This window comes from Sphaerodactylus townsendi, linkage group LG10 (assembly GCF_021028975.2).
Source record: "Sphaerodactylus townsendi isolate TG3544 linkage group LG10, MPM_Stown_v2.3, whole genome shotgun sequence".
Classification (NCBI taxonomy): Eukaryota; Metazoa; Chordata; class Lepidosauria; order Squamata; family Sphaerodactylidae; genus Sphaerodactylus; species Sphaerodactylus townsendi.
In genome coordinates this window covers 67,571,971-67,591,931 of record NC_059434.1, presented here as the reverse complement: position 1 = coordinate 67,591,931, position 19,961 = coordinate 67,571,971, and the positions used below count along the sequence as shown (strand labels likewise).

At 43.6% G+C, this 19,961-nt stretch overlaps 1 protein-coding gene across 8 annotated transcripts in view; it reads right to left on the bottom strand.

The window, feature by feature from the left end:
* Positions 1–1,817: 1,817 nt before the first annotated feature.
* Positions 1,818–19,961, bottom strand: part of CENPE (centromere protein E) — a 59,852-nt gene continuing 41,708 nt past the window's right edge. For 7 of the 8 annotated variants that reach the window (XM_048510073.1, XM_048510066.1, XM_048510067.1 and 4 more), the window contains 15 exons: positions 19,646–19,804; positions 19,246–19,404; positions 17,769–17,978; positions 17,148–17,294; positions 16,765–16,923; positions 16,378–16,518; positions 15,520–15,732; positions 14,587–14,796; positions 12,110–12,526; positions 10,204–10,407; positions 8,920–9,032; positions 7,421–7,518; positions 6,302–6,461; positions 3,387–3,646; positions 1,818–2,153 (listed from right to left, as the gene is read on the bottom strand). In XM_048510073.1, the coding sequence (XP_048366030.1) occupies positions 2,041–2,153; positions 3,387–3,646; positions 6,302–6,461; positions 7,421–7,518; positions 8,920–9,032; positions 10,204–10,407; positions 12,110–12,526; positions 14,587–14,796; positions 15,520–15,732; positions 16,378–16,518; positions 16,765–16,923; positions 17,148–17,294; positions 17,769–17,978; positions 19,246–19,404; positions 19,646–19,804 (2,763 nt within the window). In that variant the 3' untranslated portion in view covers positions 1,818–2,040. The remainder of the gene's footprint in view (positions 2,154–3,386; positions 3,647–6,301; positions 6,462–7,420; positions 7,519–8,919; positions 9,033–10,203; positions 10,408–12,109; positions 12,527–14,586; positions 14,797–15,519; positions 15,733–16,377; positions 16,519–16,764; positions 16,924–17,147; positions 17,295–17,768; positions 17,979–19,245; positions 19,405–19,645; positions 19,805–19,961) is intronic. The other variant, XM_048510072.1, reaches the window with a different exon arrangement.

Sequence of the window (19,961 nt, the reverse complement as noted above, 5' to 3'; positions counted from 1 at the left end):
CCAAAGGCTTTGTGCTTAAATTGTATTAACAGGCTCCATTGGGGAACTAGTAATTTCAGTGGTGGAAATAAATTTAAGTCCTTCCAGGAACTTTTTTTGTGTTTGGTAAAATTGTCAATCAACAAGTGAAAAGCTGAAATAACCTTCATGCAGATGGACTGAGCTAGTGGATAAACCCTGATCCTTCAGTTCCAGAAGATACTTAAATATGTCAGGAAGCAGGCGCACCTCAGGTGGGATCTGATGTACTGATGCCCACTTAACAGGTATGAAGGTGGGAAACTTATGGGCTACCAATTATCACTTGCAGTTCACTATCAGTCACACGTTGAGGTGTAGGGATGAAATGTCGTGGCTGTGCTCAATATTCTGTGCCATTTTAATGCCATATTCCAAACATTTCTTGAATAATATAGGATAAATTCTGAAAAGAGGCTGATAAATGAAGCAAATGTCCTCTCCCCACAGTGGCAAGAAGAGAACTGAGGGAGGAGTGCTTTCTCCGTCATGTGACCATCTGGACAAGGAATGGCCCTCCTCACACTTTGAGATGGAAGGAAGGAATGCTTCTAAAATGCTGAAGCTTCTAGAAGCTTGGAAACAAATTCCTTGTGACTGGGCTGTACAGTCCCATGTGGGACTGAAGACAGAAAGATAGAGTTATCTTTATACAGATCTGACAAATGTCCTAGAAAAATCTGAAATATAACAAAAACCGTTGGGGTTGATCTCTTCCCAAATAATAAAACGAGAGCCAGCATGGTGTAGTGGTTAAGGTGACAGACTAAATCCCATGTTCAAATTCCCATTTGTACCACAAAAGCTTGCTGGGTGACTTTGGGCCAGTCACACAATCTGAGCCCTGACCCTGGATAGCAGTATTTGGATTTATTGAAAATAGGTTGGTAGGTGGATGGTTGAAAAGGCAGGGAAAGGGTATACAGGTCACCAGGAGAGAAAGAGGAAATAGTTGCGGGGGGTGGTGGTGGTGGTCAGTGGGCCTGCATCATAAAACTAAGCCAGCAGGCAGCATCACAAAACTGAGCCATAGTTTTCCTAGATAGAGGTGAATGGTGAGAGGGGAAGCTGAAAATGGAGTTAGTACAGAAAGGTAGATTGACTGCTGAGTGAAAATGAGAGCAGGAAGCATGAAAAAGGGGCGAGATTATTGGAGATTTCAGGAAAGGGGAAGAAGAAACAGTGGGAAATGGGAAATAAGCTACCCCCCCTTCCCACACACACACACAAGTCCTTACAGGTCCCCTGCTTGTATTGTTTATCAGGCAAAACATGTTAGGTCAAGCAGAGGATGGAGTGCATAGGACACAAATCAGATATTGCTGGGTTTTCAAGGGTCTAGCTGTATAAATGGTATGCAAGAAGGATGGCTAATTACCCACCAATTCAGTCTTAGTTCACAACAATATTAATTAATTGACCATAATAATAACCATGCCTTTACACATATCTGGACATTTGATTATATCATCTATAGCAGACTATTGTTGGACATTGTGGTGACCTGCAAGACCATAGGTGGTGTACTGTTAAAAACAATGTGTAAGTAGGAATCCGTGTCTGATTCAATGCCTAGTGAAAGTCATAGAATGAGCAAACAAAATGCAACAGGTAACTAATCATCATCAATGTGCACAGTTCTTTTGGGGGGACAATGTAAAGAATCAGCCAGCCTCTTACCACAGAAACAAAACTAAAGAGTCATCTCACATTTCATGGATATATTTTAGAAGAACTAGCTCAGTACAGCCATGAGAAAAGGTGTTAATATTTGTAATTAATACACCAAACACAGGTCCTTGCATAAAACAGTCTTTTATTTACAAAATGGACAGTCAAGTAAAAATAGAAAGAAGTCTATATAAATGTGCAGACATACAAGTATACACACACACAGATAAATCTACCAAATCAGACTGGTGGGAATGGCTGCCTATTCACTCAGTGCTGGGGAAACTAAAGTTCTGGGATAACCTAAAAATCAGTCCAAACATTGAACAAACTACCAAAGGGGGCAGGGTGTTATTGTGTCTTGCACTCAGGCTTGCCCTCTTTATTTGCTTTTTCCATCCAGTCTTTCAGGCTGTTTTCTGGCTTTGTCCTTTCTTTAGATTCGCCACCTGTAAGTCTTACATCTGTTGAAGATAAAGAATGTGCATGTTACCTTAAATAAAAGAAATCTGCCCTGAAATTATCTATAGGGTCACATGCAACCAGAGGATAAAACGTTGTTCAGGAAAAAAGCAAACTGAGGCAGATGTGCTCACGTCTCTTAGACCAGCGGTTCTCAACCTGGGGGTCGCGACCCCTTTGGGGGTCGCACGACCCTTTCACAGGGGTCGCCTAAGACTCTCTGCATCAGTGTTCTCCATCTGTGTTAAAGGGTCTGTTAAAGGGTCGCAGCATTAGGAAGGTTGAGAACCACTGTCTTAGACGGTCCCCCTAAGGTCCATACAGCACACTACCATTAATTCTTGTAAGCAGATTGAGGTTTATAAAATATATCTGTAGAACAGGGGTCTGCAACATGCGGCTCTCTAGATGTTCATGGACTACCATTCCTATCATGCTGGCAGGGGCTGATGGGAATTGTAGTCCATGAACATCTGGAGAGCCGCAGGTTGCAGACCCCTGCTGTAGAAAAAGGCAAGAATTTAACCATATCAGTACAATAGGTCACAAATATGTCAAGTACAGTGTGCAAACCATGTGCAGTTGAAGACAAGCTACATTTTGGAAAAGGGTGTTTAAGAGCTATCCTTGCTTTATTTTCTTCTAAAGAGAGTGTTTTGGGCTTATTTTAGGGTTTTCTATCTATAAGGGCTGAATAAGGGTACTGAGTGTATATTCATTAGTCAGAATATCATCTGAAATGTAAGGAACTATACAATTACAGGAAACATCTTATTATCTAAGCTTACTGATATTTAACAAAACTTATTTAAGTCTGTGCCTGAAAACTGCTGATTATCTGCCAAAGATCTCTATATTTCTGCTGCCTCCTTCATGCAAGTCATTTATCTCCCATTTCCAGCTCTCTCTGTTAAATAAATCTTTTATTCTGTTTAAATGATCTCTGCCTCAGTATTGTTATTATTTGTGCTTTACAAGGGGTTTGCTGAGAAAGGTTTTAAAATAATGGGCTTCCTTCACCTTTCCCCCACACAGGGCCGAAGGAAAGTCCTTCTTATCGCCAAACGCTACCATATTAGAAGTGCAGCCCCTGAGGTGAAAAAGGCAGGAAAAAATCTGACAAGCCTGATCAGTAAGTGGTTTCCTTGCGTTGGGGATTTGAGGAAGGTGTGGGGGTCGATCGCAAAATACTTGATGAAGCAAAGCGGGCATGAAGTACATCCTAAGTTACCTACCGCTAAAGGTCCCCAAACATGAATTATCGAAGAAAGTTTTCGGATAATTCAACGATGAAGGTCGTTTATCCAATGCTGGAGGAGGTTGAACAGAGCTTTCCTTAGAAGGAGAGGAAGACGGCCCTGTCAATAAGGGAGGCGCTGTTTTCCTTGGAGATTTTAATCTTTGTTCTTCTTCGCTCGTGGCTCTTGATCGTTCTCTCATCTTCAGAGCTCGCTCCTTCCATTTCCTAACTTCCTCTTTCAAATGGAGTTCATTTCTTAGAGAGACAAAAACGGGTGTGTGAGCATTCAGAGTTTAGCTGAACTCTACAAAGATCGTCGAAGGTTTCCATGGCCAGATTCAACTGGTTGCGGTGGGTTTTTCGGGCTATGTGGCCGTGGTCTAGTAAATCTTGTTCCTAACGTTTCGCCTGCACCTGTGGCCGGCATCTTCAGAGGTGTATCACAGAGGGAAGTCTGTTTCACACTGTGTCTAGTGAGAAGGGAAAGTTTAATGGGGTATATTGTCTATGTCCCAGGGTGGGAACCAATCAGTGAGTGTTTGGGTGGAACTTGCTATGCAAAGGTGTGGTTGAGTGCATTGTATTGCGGGTGAGATTATCAGTCCATTTTTCAAGTACTGGTAGCCAAGGTTTGCATAGCAGGTTCCACCAAAACACTTACTGATTGGTTCCCCACCCTGGGACATGGACAATATACCCCTCTAAACCAGCAGTTCTCAACCTGTGGGTCGTGACCGCTTTGGGGGTCGAATGACCCTTTCACAAGGGTCGCCTAAGACTCTCCGCGTCAGTGCTCTCCATCTGTAAAATGGATAAATGTTAGGGTTGGGGGTCACCACAACATGAGGAACTGTATTAAAGGGTCGCAGCATTAGGAAGGTTGAGAACCACTGCTCTAAACTTTCCCTTCTCACTAGACACAGTGTGAAACAGACTTCTCTCTGTGATGCACCTCTGAAGATGCCAGCCACAGGTGCAGGTGAAACATTAGGAACAAGCTGTACCAGACCACGGCCACACAGCCCAGAAAACCCACCACAACCAGTCTACAAAGATCATTATTTTGAATAAGGGGAAACAGGCTTTGTGTTAAAGCTCAGCAAGATGTCCCACTGAAGCCACTTCTCATGACAATACCCCTTCAGTGCATGTTCAGATGGCTGACTGCTGGGATGGGAGCAAGATTTTGCTACTTGTCAGCCAGTTGTTCTTAGCAGTTGTACTGCTATTTTGATTTAATTTCAGCCCTGTGCACACATGTGCCTGGGGTACAGCAGTCTTGCAAAGGAACTCACTGCTACAAGGGACAGTTCAGAACGCACCCTTTTTCAAACAACGGGATCTTGATTCTGAAAACATTTATTGCATGTCAGATCTTGCAAGTTCAGAGAGGATTATTCCTAGGTGAATTGAATATAGGACTGCAATTTTGATGCTTGAATTTATTTTGTTATTTGTTGTCCGCAAGGGTGGGAAAACAGAGGTGAAGACCGACTTGGAACGTTCCTTTCGTTTCAGTATTCAGCTCTGAAACCTATAGATGAGCTTGAAGACAACAACTGAAGTATCTGCTGCAATGAATATGCACCCATGACTGCTGGGGGGAGGGGGTAGAAATGCCTATCATCTAATCAGTGAAGTGAGTGGTTAAATTGGCAACTCTTGATATTTGGCCATGGCTGAATATTCCATGAAGGCAAGCCAAGTGGCGTCCCGTCTTTTAAATCACATCACCATGTCCTTGGATAAGAGACAACAGCAAAGGATATTCACGTAATTTAGGTAGTTTTTAATCCTACTCTTCAGCTAAAAGGTGGGTCACAAAGTAGTTCATGGTCTTGAAAGCTCAACATAAACTATTCCTTGGGGAACAGATGCATAATCGGAACAGGATGCAGACACAGTTTTGAAGTAGCCACTGACCTGCACCAGAACGGCATTTGAAATGTGACTTGTATATGTTGGTCTAATTTTCTTCCTGTTCTTTTTAATCTCTTCAGTTGTTGGCTATGCATAAATACTGAGTACAATTACTTATAATTTAGTTGTCTGACTAGTTAGCCAACAAGATTACGTTCTTCTTTCGTTACAGTTCTGCTGTATTTATGATAAAACATTTCACCACTAACTGATCTCACTTAATGTATTGTCGAAGGCTTGCACAGCACCCCACTGATCTCATTTAATGAACATATCATAATTAGTAAAAATGTCTTAAGGGAAGCTTCCAATACAATTTACCAATAAAGGCAAGTACAATAAAACTAAAGGTTGAACTAAAGGTTAGAGCAAAAGCAGTAAAAATTATCAGCAGCAATAACGAAGTTAAGGCACTTAAAAAGGATGGCAGTGACACAACGAGCAGGAAGAATAAGAAATAGAAAAAATGGATAAAAGCAAAATAAAGTGGCATAGTAAGAAAACAATTACCATCCCCCCAAAAGTTTAGACAAATAGCCAGCGCTATGCAACAGATAGGAAAGGTAAACCAGCATAAAGCAGGTCTGATGGATCTGTTTCAATAACAGCAGTGTCTTCCTCCAGTGTAAGAAGCCTTGTCTGCTAGGCTTTTGCATCAGGGAAGTCACCTCCTGCCAAAGGAAGCCCCCAACCCCAAATAGTGGAATGGATCTCTCAGCTCCAGCCCACGTTGTGGCCTTCCCACTCTTTCTGCAGTCTAAGGGAGGTGGTCAACAGATGCTATATTAAACTCCAGTGAATCTTTTTTTCAGGTTGTTGGGTCAGAAGTCACACAGATTTGCAGAAACCCAATCCGTCTTGGTAAAAATTAAAAAAAGAAACCCCAACAACACATCTCCAGAGAATTCATTCTCAAAAACAACCACAAAACCTAAGCTTTGAAAAGGCAGGAAAACGATAAATGGATTCGAGAGAGTTCTTAAGACTCACTTGAGCAACAGTTCGTGTTCTTTCTTCAGTCGGCCGACTTCCCTCTCCAGTTTAGCATGCTCAGCCTGTAGCACGAGCATCTGGGTATTCTGGACAATTCCACTTCCGCCACCACAAGTGATCGGCAGGGGTGGCTGAGGAACGTTTTGGCTGTGCACGACTGGAAAATAATTCACCAGAGTCTGTATGAGAAACCGAAGCATCAAATGCGCCATAGCAGAGTAGCTGCCTCTGGATGAGCAATTCCCACAGGACCCTCTTCTTCCATATATCCTTGCACACCAACTGCCGTTATTAGGCAGCCATCTTGGCAATTCAGCTACTCAGGGTAGCCCATCTGGCATTCACCAGAGCCTGGGCCTTTCCCATCGCGGCTCCAGGTCTGTGGAATGTGCAGCAAAGTCTGCCTGTTTGCCAGGGCTTTCAAGGGGGTTTGAAGTGCAGACATCTTTTAAGGGTGGAGGAGGAAGAAATTTGAGGGTTTGTTATTTTTTTTTTTTGTAAATAGGACATGTTTTTAACTATTACTGTAAGCTGCCTTGGACGACAAGGCAAGGTAGGATATAAATGTTTTAATAAATGCACAAAAAATACCAGGAATGGCAGAAGAGGTGCAAGTGAGGAAATATTTCCTTTTACCAGCCTATGTAACTGTCATAGTAGCCTGGGAAGAGGATTATCCCAAATGCTGAAGACCATCAACGGTGCCCGAAGCACACAGACATGTCTCAGGTTTTTTCTTTTAATCTAAATAATGAGCGTGCATTTTTCCAGGTTGCAGGGCTTAAATTTTTATTAGAGAATTCTAGACCTTCAAACAGGCTTCTGGATCGGTTGGCCATGGATCAGTTCTGATGCAATTACAAGGACCAAGTGGTGCACCCCTAAACAAAAAATGAAAAAGCTTCTCCATAATTTTGCCCGCGAGGATCTTGAGTACAGATGCAGTGACAATTTTCAAGAATCCTGGCTATTCTTTGAGCATTAATTGGGAGGAAAGTCTCTTGTTTCCCAGTAAGCTCTCTTCTTTCAATTACCCACTCAAAGGTCACATCTTATTCTTGTAGACACCTGCACTTTGAACAACTTGATATGCCCACATGCTTGCTTTGTACTCACCTGTTGTATCCTGCTCGAGCTGAGTTCTGCGCAACTCTTCCCTGGTTCTTCTTAATTGTTCATCTCTTTGCTCCAAAAGAGCTTTTGCGTTTGCCAATCTAGTAAGAAATGCCAAACTTGTGTGAAATGCCTTTATTCAATACTTCTAAAAAATTTCATAAGAACGTAAGACCTGAAATCAGACGAGCGCTATGTCAAGCACAGCAACTTGCTTCGCCCAGCAGCCAGCTCTGAATGGCCATCAAGAAGTGCACAGAGGCATAGATCTTCCTTTTAGTTTTTAAAAATATTAGCTGCCTTTATTATTTATTTAAATAAATATATTTACATATTTATTTACATATAAAGAATATTTATTATTCTTCCCTAGGGAGCTGAAGGTGGCTTGTTATATTAGTAAAAAAAAAGGCAAAACACCTTTGATGTGGCCTCCTTGCACCGGTAAACTGTGGATTACTGCATTTGAGTTGGAAGTCTCTTTTAGTCACATTGATTCTCCTGTCCTCCAGGAAGCTGTGTGACCTTCTTTGTAAAGATATCCATGCTCAGAGCCATCACTATGTCCATTGGCAGAAAATTCCGCAACTGCTTGTTGCGTAAAGTAGTATTTTCTTTTGCCCACCCAGGATTTATTACCCATCAATTTTATTCGCTGCTTCCAGGGGGAGGGAGAAAAGTTCTCTCTTATCAATTTTCTCTACTTCATGTATAAATTTTCTAAGCTGCAGAGTTCCAAGCTCTCCAGTTTTCACTCATGGGAAAGGTGCTCCAGCCCCATAAACATCTTTGGTTGCTCTGTTTTCTATTTTTTGTAGCTTTGCAGTATCCTTTTTGAGATGCAATGACAAGAACTGCGCAAAGTCCTCCCAATAGTTGCTTTTCTGTTAAGTACTGAAGAGTCATTCCTATCCAAGCCTAAAAACATGTAGTATAGCCAATTTAAACAGTTTAACAGCAGCATTCATTATTAAACCCAGGGTTGACCAGAACCGACTGTACAATCCTGTTCCAAAATCACTGGTTTCAAAGGACTTAGAATTGCACTGCAGGGGGCTTAGAAATAAGGCCTTCACTTTTCAGCAGAAACACAAGAGCTGCAACACAGGAAGGCCCGGCCTTGGTTCCCTTATTTATTTAGTCTCAATTAAGTTGAATTCAGTACTATAATTTAAGCTGCCTATAAATATGAAGTGAAGGTACTTGATCCCCTCTGAAAGGGAATGCAAGACCCAAAGTGGGGTTAATCTTTCTCCATCCACTGTTTGAGATACAAGGCCAGAAAGACACTGATCAAATACAAAATGGGAGAAGTGAAAATGTTGCCGCTGTGTGCTGTACAATACACTCGCTGCAGAAAAGGAGCTGGTAAGAGCACCAAGGGATCATGCTATCTCAGGCATTCAAAAATTGTAATATTCCAATAAACCTACTGTTGGAATCTCAGCTAGCAAAATTTTGAAAAAGCCACCAGCAAGAAATGTGGAACTTAAATAACTTACTGCCAGTCAAAACGTTTGGACTGCTTTATTAGTGTCATGTCAGCTTTAGCAAGCTGTGTTTTGAGGTCCTCAATCTCCTCCTTATACAGTTCAGCACCTTCGTTAAGCTGGGCCTAAATGGGGCAAACAGGAAAAAAGGTCACACATGGGAGCAAAACCCTACTATTTTCTCATCTGTACAGTAGCAGATTAGTGATTTCGAAGCCCTTGGATTTTTAAACCACCAGGCACACAAACATTACTAGTCCTGTAGCATAAGGCTCCACTTGTTACAGCAAATGAATACTAAAAAGCCTCACTTTGGTCTGTGACTTTCATTGTTTACTATAATTGAAAACACTTTTATGCTGCCTTTCACACAGCATGGTGTACCTAAAGCAGCAAACAGCCCAAGACATTGACAAACGCTTTTAAAAATCCATAGTATAAAAACAAAAATATTAAACCACCTGCATATACACAATTAAATTACACGCACAAGAAAGAGAACAGCCAGTGTGGTGAAGTAGTTAAGAGTGGCAGACTCTAACCTGGAAAACCAGGCTGGATTCCCTGCTCCTCCACATGAAGCCTGTTGGTTGACCTTGGGCCAGTCACAAGTTCTCGCCCATCTGGAGGCAGGCAATGGAAAGCCACCGCTAAACGTCTCTTGCCTTGAAGACCCTATGGCAGGGGTGTCCAATTCTGGTGCTTCAGATGTTCATGGACTACAATTCCCACCAGCCCCTGCTGGCATGCAGCAGGGGCTGATGGGAATTGAAGCACCAGAATTGGTGCTTCAGATGCCATAGGGTATTGCCGTCAATGGCACTTTCTACCACTGCCACAGAAAAGAGGGTCACTGAGGGAATGCCAAGAAGAACAGTTACATTTTCATCTGTTGGCGGAAGACAATGATAAAAGGAGATTCCCCTGGAGAGGAAATGTCAGTTTTGGTGCTGTGACCAAGAAGGCTCATTCACATTTGGCCACCAATCTCGCCTTTGATGACAGGGGTTATGGAACAGAGATATCCTGAAGATGACTAATGTTCAGGTAGGATCGCATGGGTCCTGCCTGAGGTTGGTCTCAAGCTGTACAGGGTTTTTAAGGGGTGTTAAAGGTTAATACCACCTCCTTGAATTTGGCTTGAAAAGATAAGGGTGGTGCATCACTCTGCAAGCTCGGGTCCTGTTCTTCCTGCTGGACCACATGGCTTTACAAATGCTCTGCCCTTTGAGAATGCTGGTCCCCTGTCCATAATGGGAAGCAGGAAGGCAGCTTTATTAAGCAGGTAACACTTACCTTGAGAGTCTGGTTCTCTGTTAGCGTATTAGTTAGGACGTTCTCTTTCTCCTCCAACACAGCTCGAAGTCGGACAACTTCGCTCCTGGAGGCTCTCACTTTGAGCTCCATTTCTAGCACCGCTATTCGCCTCTCCTTTTCCAGAAGGTTTTGCTTTGCTTCGTTTGCTGCTTTTTCCAGTCCTTGGATTGTCAGTTTCAAATCCTTTGAACAAGCACAGGCCGTTATTTGAATGGTCGAGACACCTAGAGTTGGCATCACCAGCAACAAACAGAGACACACCAGTGGTATCCATGTGCTTTTGCTATTGGGGACAGCTTGTCCTAAATTACAGTGGCTCAGAACCTGGAAGATGGTTTTGGCAACCCTCTTTTTCAGACAGAGGAGTTTTTTAAAAGAGCAATTTAATACATGTACGGGAAAGCCGTGCAGTGAACCCCACCCAGTCTCCGCTGCAACACTAGTCACGCCCAGAAAGGATCTGAGTGCAACCCTGTACACCTTCTACCCAGAAAGCAACTTGCAGTCACCACAGATTCTCCTCAGCACGCTTTTCAAAATGGCGGACACTGTATGGAGATGCCGCCTCTCCACATTACAGGAAGCTTCCAGTACTGGTTCCATTTTTAAGCACCCAGACATGATGTCACTGTGGACAGTGTGTGAAATGAAGTAGTTACACCCCACCTGGTGTCAAATAAGTTCAATCTTCCCATTTGTTAGCTGAGAACCAAGCACTGTGGATTGAGTAATACAAGAAACAGTACACGCTTGTAGAGGTACATGAAAACTGATGCTGCTGCTGAAAACAAGCAGTTCTACAACGCTTTCACTCTATCTCTGGTGTCTTCAGGTTGTCTAATGGTAAGTTAACATGGGGGCAGAGGCATTTGGCTTCTCAATTACATTGGCAACAGCCAAGACAGAAGAGGGCGGAGAACCCAAGAATGTCAAGGACATGCATTTTTCATCTCTAGGTTTCAGTGGGAAGAATGAAAGAGATTCAGGACTATTTTCAGCAAGAGCTACATGTCCTCTTTGACATCCAGTAATCTGGACCACCAGCTTTTACAACGGCCTAGTTTCAGGGGTCTGCAACCTGCGGCTCTCGAGATGTTCATGGACTACAATTCCCAGCAGCCCCTGACAGCATGGCCAATTGGCTATGCTGGCAGGGGGTGATAGGGTTTGTAGTCCATGAACATCTCGAGAGCTGCAGATTGCAGACCTCTTGGCTAGTTTTTCACTGCACTAACCTGGTTGGCACAGGCTAGCTCGATCTCATCAGTCTCAGAAACTAGGAAGAGTCGGCCCTGATGGGAAAGTAAAGACACTTCCCTATGCAGGCACCAGGTTGTTATAGACCCCTGGGGTGATCTTGCATCACTGTTTACTAGGCAGATTGTATATGGGGTGGTTTGCCACTGCCTTTCCCAGGCATCTCCACTTTACCCCCAGCAAACTGGGTACTCAAATTACCTATTTTGGAAGGATGTCCACCTCGAGCCAGCTACCTGAAACTGACTTCTGCGGTTGAACTCCGATTGTGGGCGGAGCTGTGAGTATAGTACTGCACCTCACCACTCTGTGCCATGGGGCTCCTGGTGGGAAACCATGAAGAAATTCCAGGGTCGTTATGTAGAGGCAGGCAACAGGGAGCCCCCTCTGTTAGCCACTTGCCTTGAAAACCTTACGAGGTCTCCATAAGTCGGCTGTGACTTGATGGCACTTCACTCTCACACACACACACACTCTCCCTCTCACACACAGTGTCTCAGTGATAAACTTGAAAGCCCCATGAGGATTATGACTACAGCACCCTCTCTCACTGACGTCTCTAAACAGCCAGCAGGAGAGAAGGCATGTGGATGTTTCTGTTTTATTCTGGCATATGATCAACTGGTACCTTCATGGCTTGATCTTGGGCTCTTAATTTGCTCTCCAGCCTGCAATTTTCATCTTCTAGGATAAGATCCGCATGACCGCTGGGTGTTTGCTGTTCCTTTGCCATATTAAGTGCCAGATGCAATTCCCTCGTCCTCTCTCTGCATGCCTTCAGAGAAGCCTCAGTTTCTTTGCAGTAATTTTTATTTTTGGACTCCAGTTCCTCTTTAGCTTCAATGAGAGGCCGAGGTTTGGGTTTCAAGAACTGGCCCACGGGGAACAGCCTCTCGTTGTCTCGCTTCACTGTCGTCTCAAAGTCTTGCACGTCGAAAGGAACTGAATGCCTTTCCATTTTTCTGCCCTCGTTCTCCAGTTTCTGCAACATCGCTTCTATACTGCAAATTTCTTCCTCCATTTGTGACACATCTTTCCAGATTTGCTGCATCAGGAGAAAAGAAAGCTGTTAATGGTCACACACTCAAGTGAGCCTTGGCATTCCTTTTTTGCATACAAAGCGACACAGAATCTAGTAAGGAATTTTGTTTCTAGTCTTTCATGTACCTATTTGCCCTTTTTAAAATTCAAGCTTCTGGTACTCATGGTTTGGTAAAAAGTCTGAAAGCTACACTTGTTACAACACTGATAATGATTCCAATGACTGTGTACAATGACTGAGCCCTTAGGGGGAGGGCGGTTTATAAACCGAATATATAAATAAATAAATAAATAAATAAATAAATACATAGCAGACTTCCAACCCCATTTCTCAGCATTTTGACAGTTGCCAAATATACATTTCACCTTTCTTGCACTCCACCTCCATAGTTCACGACTGCTTTGGCAATCAAATCAAATAGAGGTGGTTTGCCATTGCCCCCCTCCATGTGGGCTGGGAGAGTTCTGAGAGAACTGTGACTGGCCCAAGGTCATCCAGTAGGCTTCATGTGTAGAAGCAGGGAAACAAATTCAGTTCAGCAGGTTATAGAGTTGGCCACTCTTAACCACTACACCATGCTGGCTGTTTCCACACTGGCTGATTGAGAAAGAAGCGCCAAACTACCTTGCATACATGGAATGAACACCATGATTCTCTGGATCCCAGCCTAAATTCTCAATTTTCAATATAGCTGGTGCTGTCAAAGTACCGCGTTTCACCATGTTAATACAAAATGTTATGGGGACACAGAAGGTTGGATCCACCAGGAACTTTTGGCTAAGGAAAAGAGAACCAATTCCCCATTCCTGCAACTCCTTTGACTTCCCTCATGCTGTTCCTGGGGTATCTTTACTGGTAAAATCAGGGCTTTCTGAGCCTTGGCAGATGGTTTATTTCCCCAAAGGTTGGGGGAGGAACTGAGAGTTCACCATTTGACACAGCAGCCAAAGGGAGGGTGACTGATAAGCATTAAAAAAACCCCTGAGATGCTATGTGCCATGAAGACCATGGCAAAAGAAGAGCCCATGTGAAATTGATTTCTTGATTGTGAGGGGCAAAAGGTTAAAAGATGAACTTTTCCTTTGAGAGCAAAGAGGGGGAGCAAAATGAGAAGAGATATGATGCAGTATGAGAAATGAGCAGAGGGGAAAGGGTCACCTCTGTTCTGACATCTGGAAACCCTTCCTTGATGTGGGAATAGCAGGAAATATGCTCAACCCACCTGAAGGTTAAGTAGCAGGATGCAATTAAGTGAGATACGTGGTTTTATTTTTATCTTCTTAACTCTGTATCTTTTACTATGATGGTTATTTTCTCTATCTGTGCTGCAGCGTAATATTTTGCAGTAAAGTTTCTTTACGTTTCAGAAAGCAGACTGTGGGAGGAAATCCTCTCCCAAAAGGACATGCATTTGTGGAAAGAGCTAACTCAGCTGGAAGTTCTGCTCTTTGCATGTACTCAGAGGTAGCCTTACCAGGGCTCCCCAAGGTCCTGGTTTACCAAGAGTCTGAGTTTTATGTGTTGGTGTGATAGCAGGAAGAGGAAGCGTGCTTCTTACAACCATTCAAGCATGCAATGTACATGTGAGGCAACACATCCCCAGTGTAGGAATGTGACACTTAACACTCCCCGAATCCAGCTGGAGAAGAGTTTTGTGCAGAGACACAGTCAACAGACATGATCTATGGGATCCAAGCCAAACTCAACAAGAACAACATGACTGAATCACATTCCTTAAGGCCGTGGTGGCGAACCTTTGGCACTCCAGATGTTATGGACTATAATTCCCATCAGCTCCAATTGGCCATGCTGGCAGGAGCTGATGGGAATTGTAGTCCATAACATCTGGAGTGCCAAAGGTTCGCCACCACGGCCTTAAGGGAAATCCAGAAGCTGAGCACTCCACCATCTATAGTTGTCAACCTACTTAATTTGTTTTTTACTGCAGAGTCTCTGCTCAGGACACTTGCATTGCTTAGGACCCTTAAGTCACATTTTCTAACTTAAGGGGCCATCTCAACATAAGAGCTTAAGGTCTCCGGGGAGTTCCATCAAAATATTACCTCTACATGGAAATCCAGGTTCTGGCTCAGTTCAGGGAGGTAGAGCTGCTGAGATACAGCTGCATGCGAGTTACGGCAAGGCTCCTTCAGGCTTTGAATCTGAGTGAGCAGCTCGTGTTGTTTTCTCCTCTCTCCAAGCAGCTCCATGGTGTAGCTGCTGATGCTGCTGTAGTATTCCTTCTCCCTCTTGCACAGTCGGAGTGAAAGGAACTGTAAGAAATGGAAAAGGGGTTACCAGGAATGTGGGAATGGCATTTAGTCAAGTGCTGATTTTGAGGCCTCAAGAACAAAAAGTTTAGGGAAGGCTGTTTATCTGAATTGGTGTAAAGAAAAAGACAAATCACTGACTTTCCTCCCACCCCTTGCCCACACCAGCAATTATAATAGGCTTTTTAGAATTTTCTAACAGGGATATTACAAGCCCGTATCGATTAAGTGCAATAAAGGAAGAACACCACACACACACAAGACAGAACAAAAGCTGATGGCTCAGGAAACAGGATCACACTAGTAGCAACCACATAAAAGGGAAGTGGAGATTGTGTCTTGTGTCAAGGACTATTTCACCAGGACTTGATTTTGGCCATAAACATTCGGAGAGAAAGAGAGACAGGTTTTACGTTTCATTTGGGAGTTTCTCATACCACTGCTGCCCTGAGCCTGACCTCGGCCAGGAAGGGGTGGGGTATAAATAAAATAAAAATAAAATAAACTGAAACGGGCCTCAGGAAAACACACTGAGTCCTCTGGAAAACACACATGCACCTGCAGAAGGCTTCCAGGGGCAGGCAGGCAAATGCGGAAAGGAAGAAAGCAAGAACCAACAGTTTGGGAGCAGCTACAATTCTGTGCATTACGCAACCAACCTTCAAGTTTATATTGTACATAGTGAAGAATGTTACAGAACATACACGAAGTGTCAAAAACCGGTACCTGTGTTTTGTTCAGCAGTTTCTGGAGACCGTTGCTTACTATCTCGTGTTCCATTTGGAGCCTTCTGATCTGTTTTGCCTTCTCGTGGGAAACATCTTTAAGAACTTTTGTCACTAGTTCTTTTTCGCTGTTAACTTCAGTCATCAGATTCCAAGCAACTCTTCCAAGATATTCATATCTCTGTTCTATCGCTGGAAATTTCTGCAGCGCCTCCTGAAACAAAAGAAGTAGAATAAGGTCCTCAGTTACAAATATTGGGCTGGATGCGGCCAGCTGGTCTACTGGTAAAAAGGAACAAGCAGCCCCCTCGGACCACTCACAAAGGCTAGGGCAATTCTGGATCCAGCTTCATCGCTGGAGAAGCAAGTGGATGCGGCTGCAAAGAAAGCATTCGATCGCTAGCTCAGAAGTTGTGTAAATGGTTAAAATAAACAATCAGAAGACTAGATCTAGAAACGGCACAGAAACGTCAACCCTCTTCTCAGAATCATACCAAAGAGAATTGAAATGGGCATCAATAAGCAGCTGTCTCCTGGAATAAATGGATAATTCAAAACAAATAATCTCTAATAGGGGTTTGGGGTTTTAAAACCCAAGATTTACCAGTTCTCCCCACTGCCACTGTGGACTTGAGTACCCAAGGTGGGGAGAACTGGTAAATTCCAGGTTTGGGTTTTTAAGCCTGACGAATTTCAGTAAAAAGTTGACTAAATTGATTTGCCTTTACAATTTTTTTTAGTTTTTAAAAACGAGAAATTTATTAAGGGAAAAAACTGTGCTCACCCCTACTCTCTAGCCCTTAAATGCACTTCCGGGTCATAAAAATAGGATTAACGAATGCATGTAAATGCTATTCACCTCTATTTTTGAGACTTTTGCTTGAAGTATTTCAAGGTCTTCTCGTTCTTTGTCCTCTGGTGTTTTTTCTTCAGTGGCTTTTGCCAGTTGCTCTCTCAGTTCGTGCAAATCCTTCTGCAGTTCTGCATTTGTTTTGGAGAACTAAAAATGCAGAATATGTATTTAAAAGGACAATGAACTAGTTGAAGCAGACAATGTGCAACATGCCAGGACTTTTGCGGCTCCGTTTTATTTCTGTGCCAGTCACTTTCCAGGCAGGCAGGCACAAAATTTCTTCTTCCTATGGTGAGCCATCCTTTCTCTCTCAGTTCTGAAACTCCAGCTAGCGTTTCAGAATCACTTAAAAAAGGTTAACATATCACAGCCACCTGTCAATCATTTTCATACCTTTTCCTTCAGCTGTGCCATTTCTTCTCCAAGTTCTGCTTCCCGTTTCCGAAGCTGCTCCTCTTGTGAGACTATCAAGTTCTCTTGCTGAATAACCTGCTGCTCTTGAGATCTTGTTTTCTCCAGCAGCTTCTCCACCTCTGCTTGAGTGTCCACAACCTTGGAGTAAAAGGAGAAAGATGAAAAGAAAGTTCAGGCCCTCAAGAACGCACTTCTATTCTGTAATGGCAGCCTGGACATCAATTGCTCTTTCTGCGCCCAAGAAGAAAATAGTTGTAGAATAGTCATCTGGGAAATGAGTTCTCCTGCCTTTGGAACCTCATTTCAAATCAGAATGATGGAGGGTGTTTATAATGCTATGTAAATGGCAGGTCAGCTCTTACCTTTTGCTTCAGCTGCTCAATGGTCTGGTTGAGCTCCTCCTCTGTTTTCAAAGCCAGGGAATTTTGGCATCTCAGTTTTTCTACCATATCATGGTATTCTTTGAGGGAACCATCAGCACTATTGAGCTGTTCTTGCAACTCCAAACCCTTTCAATGTAAAACAAAACACCCACAAAGTTATTTAACTACTACTGGTGTAAAACTAAGTCAAGTAAGGCATTCTTGTTTCAGTCTTAAAAAAGGGGCCCATCTCAGTCTCTAGGCAACATAGTGCGAACTAAATGCATCTACTGGCAGAGTTTTCCCTAGAAAGCTTTGGCATTTTGGAAAGTTAGCCCTATTTTCGAAGCTGTGATACAGACAAGGCACTGGCCTAGCCAAGTGGAAGCTCTCAACAGGCTCACTTCCATCAAGAAGTCCAGCACCATCGCAAGAATATGGTACTTGGTTTAGAAAAGTGCTTCCTGGAACATTAAAACTGCGACCAGAAGTTCAGTTGTCATAACACACTGTGCGACACAGGATGGGCTGTCTTGTCTAATTGGCCTCTGGCATTACAGTTCAAGCCATAAATATAATACATTCCTGCTGTTAAGCTACATGAATAAGTGTTTCAGATACCTTCTCAGTGTTTTCCCGTAACCTGCCACGAAGCTGGTCATTTTCAGCTTTTACTTCCTCCATTGCTTGCTGGATGTCATCGCTTTCTTTCTGAAGCAGAGAATTCTGCATCCCAAGTTGCTGCGTGCTCTCGACCTTGGCTTTCCGTTCATCCAGCAAGTGGTTGTTTTCAGCCATTTGAAAGCTTAATCTTTCTGTCAGCTGTTCCACCTAGTGAGGCAAAATTACAAGAATAAAACCTTTCTGCTAACGTTTGTTGCAGTCCTGTGTGAAAGAGAGAACAGCAAAGTTCTCTAGCTCGTAAGCCCCTTCCCAGAACTCTGCACCCAAGTGTTACAAGATACACAGAGCAGTTTACATATAAAGCCAAAGTTTGTCCAACGTGGGTATCAATACTTTTACAAGACTCACTAGGTGAGCTGAGGTGTATAGACTTTATCCCACCAGAACATATCTCCCATGCATGTGGTTTTTACATTTGTTGCCTGTGATTTAACATTTCACCCATGGTATTTTAATACAGCATAGGATAGAAACACCAATTTTATGTTAAATAAGATGTTATGAAACCTCATTCCTCCACTGGTGATTACCAAAGTATCTGTGAAAAATGCCCCACAGAAGCCTGTGACTTCAAGGATGGAAATGTTTTGGGCAGTTCAATCTACAGGGTTCTGGTGGCTGGGGATGGTGATGCTGCCATGTCACCTTCTGAGGGCTTCCAGGTGGCGCAGGGAGGCAGCAAAAACAAACAAACAAAGTCCCCAGCCACCTGGAAAGCCCAGCATAGGACTCAGTGGAGTTACATCACCTTTTTGGCCAGCATAACTCCAAGAAGAAGAAGAAGAAGAAGAAGAAGAAGAGGAGAGTTTGGATTTATATCCCCCCTTTCTCTCCTGCAGGAGACTCAAAGGGGCTGACAATCTCCTTGCCCTTCCCCCCTCACAACAAACACCCTGTGAAGTAGGTGGGACTGAGAGAGCTCCGAGAAGCTGTGACTAGCCCAAGGTCACCCAGCTGGCGTGTGTGGGAGTGTCCAGGCTAATCTGAATTCCCCAGATAAGCCTCCACAGCTCAGGCGGCAGAGCGGGGAATCAAACCTGGTTCCTCCAGATTAGATACACGAGCTCTTAACCTCCTACGCCACTGCTTTATATCCCACTGCTTTGGATTTATATCCCCCCTTTCTCTTCTGAAAGGAGACTCAAAGGGGCTTACAAACTCCTTTCCCTTCCTCTTCCCACAACAAACACACTGTGAGGTAGGTGGGGCTGAAAGAACTCAGAAGAACAGTGACTAGCCCAAGGTCACCCAGCTGGTGTGTGTTGGAGTGCACAGGCTAATCTGAATTCCTCAGATAAGCCTCCACAGCTCAAGTGGCAGAGCAGGGAATCAAACCCTGTGAATTGCATATATTTCAGCACTACTTAAACAAAACTTTTAACATATCACAGTCACCTGCCGGTCATTTTCTTACCTTCTCTTTCCATTGTGTAATTTCTTCTCCAAGTTCTGCTTCTCGTTTCCGAAGCTGCTGCTCCCGGTCGACAATCAAGCTCTCCTGCCGAGTAGCCTGCTGCTCTTGAAATCTGGTTTTCTCCAGCAGCTTCATCATCTCTGCTTGGGTGTCCACAACCTTACCGCAAACAGGAAACAACCATTGGTTACTTACACATGAAGGGTCCTTCACCTCTGAGCTAAGAAAGGCATTGTTTGGGTAATTCCTGCCACTTTTCCAGGGAGACAGAAACAAGAATTCTCCTTCCTGTTTCCTGTGGGGATCCACTCTTTCTCTCTCAGTTCTGGAACTCCAGCTAGCATTTCAGAATCACCTGAAAAAGGTTAACACCACAGTCACCTGTCGGTCATTTTCTCACCTTTTCCTTCAGTTGTGTCATTTCTTCTCCAAGTTCTGCTTCTCGTTTCCGAAGCTGCTCCTCTCGCTCGACTATCAAGGTCTCCTGCTGAATAACCAGCTGCTCTTGAGTTCTTGTTTTCTCCAGCAACTTCTCCACCTCTGCTTGAGTGTCCACAACCTTGGGATAAAAGAACAAAGATCAAAAGAAAGTTCAGGCCCCCAAGAGTCGGCACTTCTGTCTTGAATTGGAAGCTAGGGCATCACTTGTCTTTTCTGCACCCAATAGGAAAATAGCAGAAGAACAGTCATCTGGGGAAAGAGTTCTCCTGCCTTTG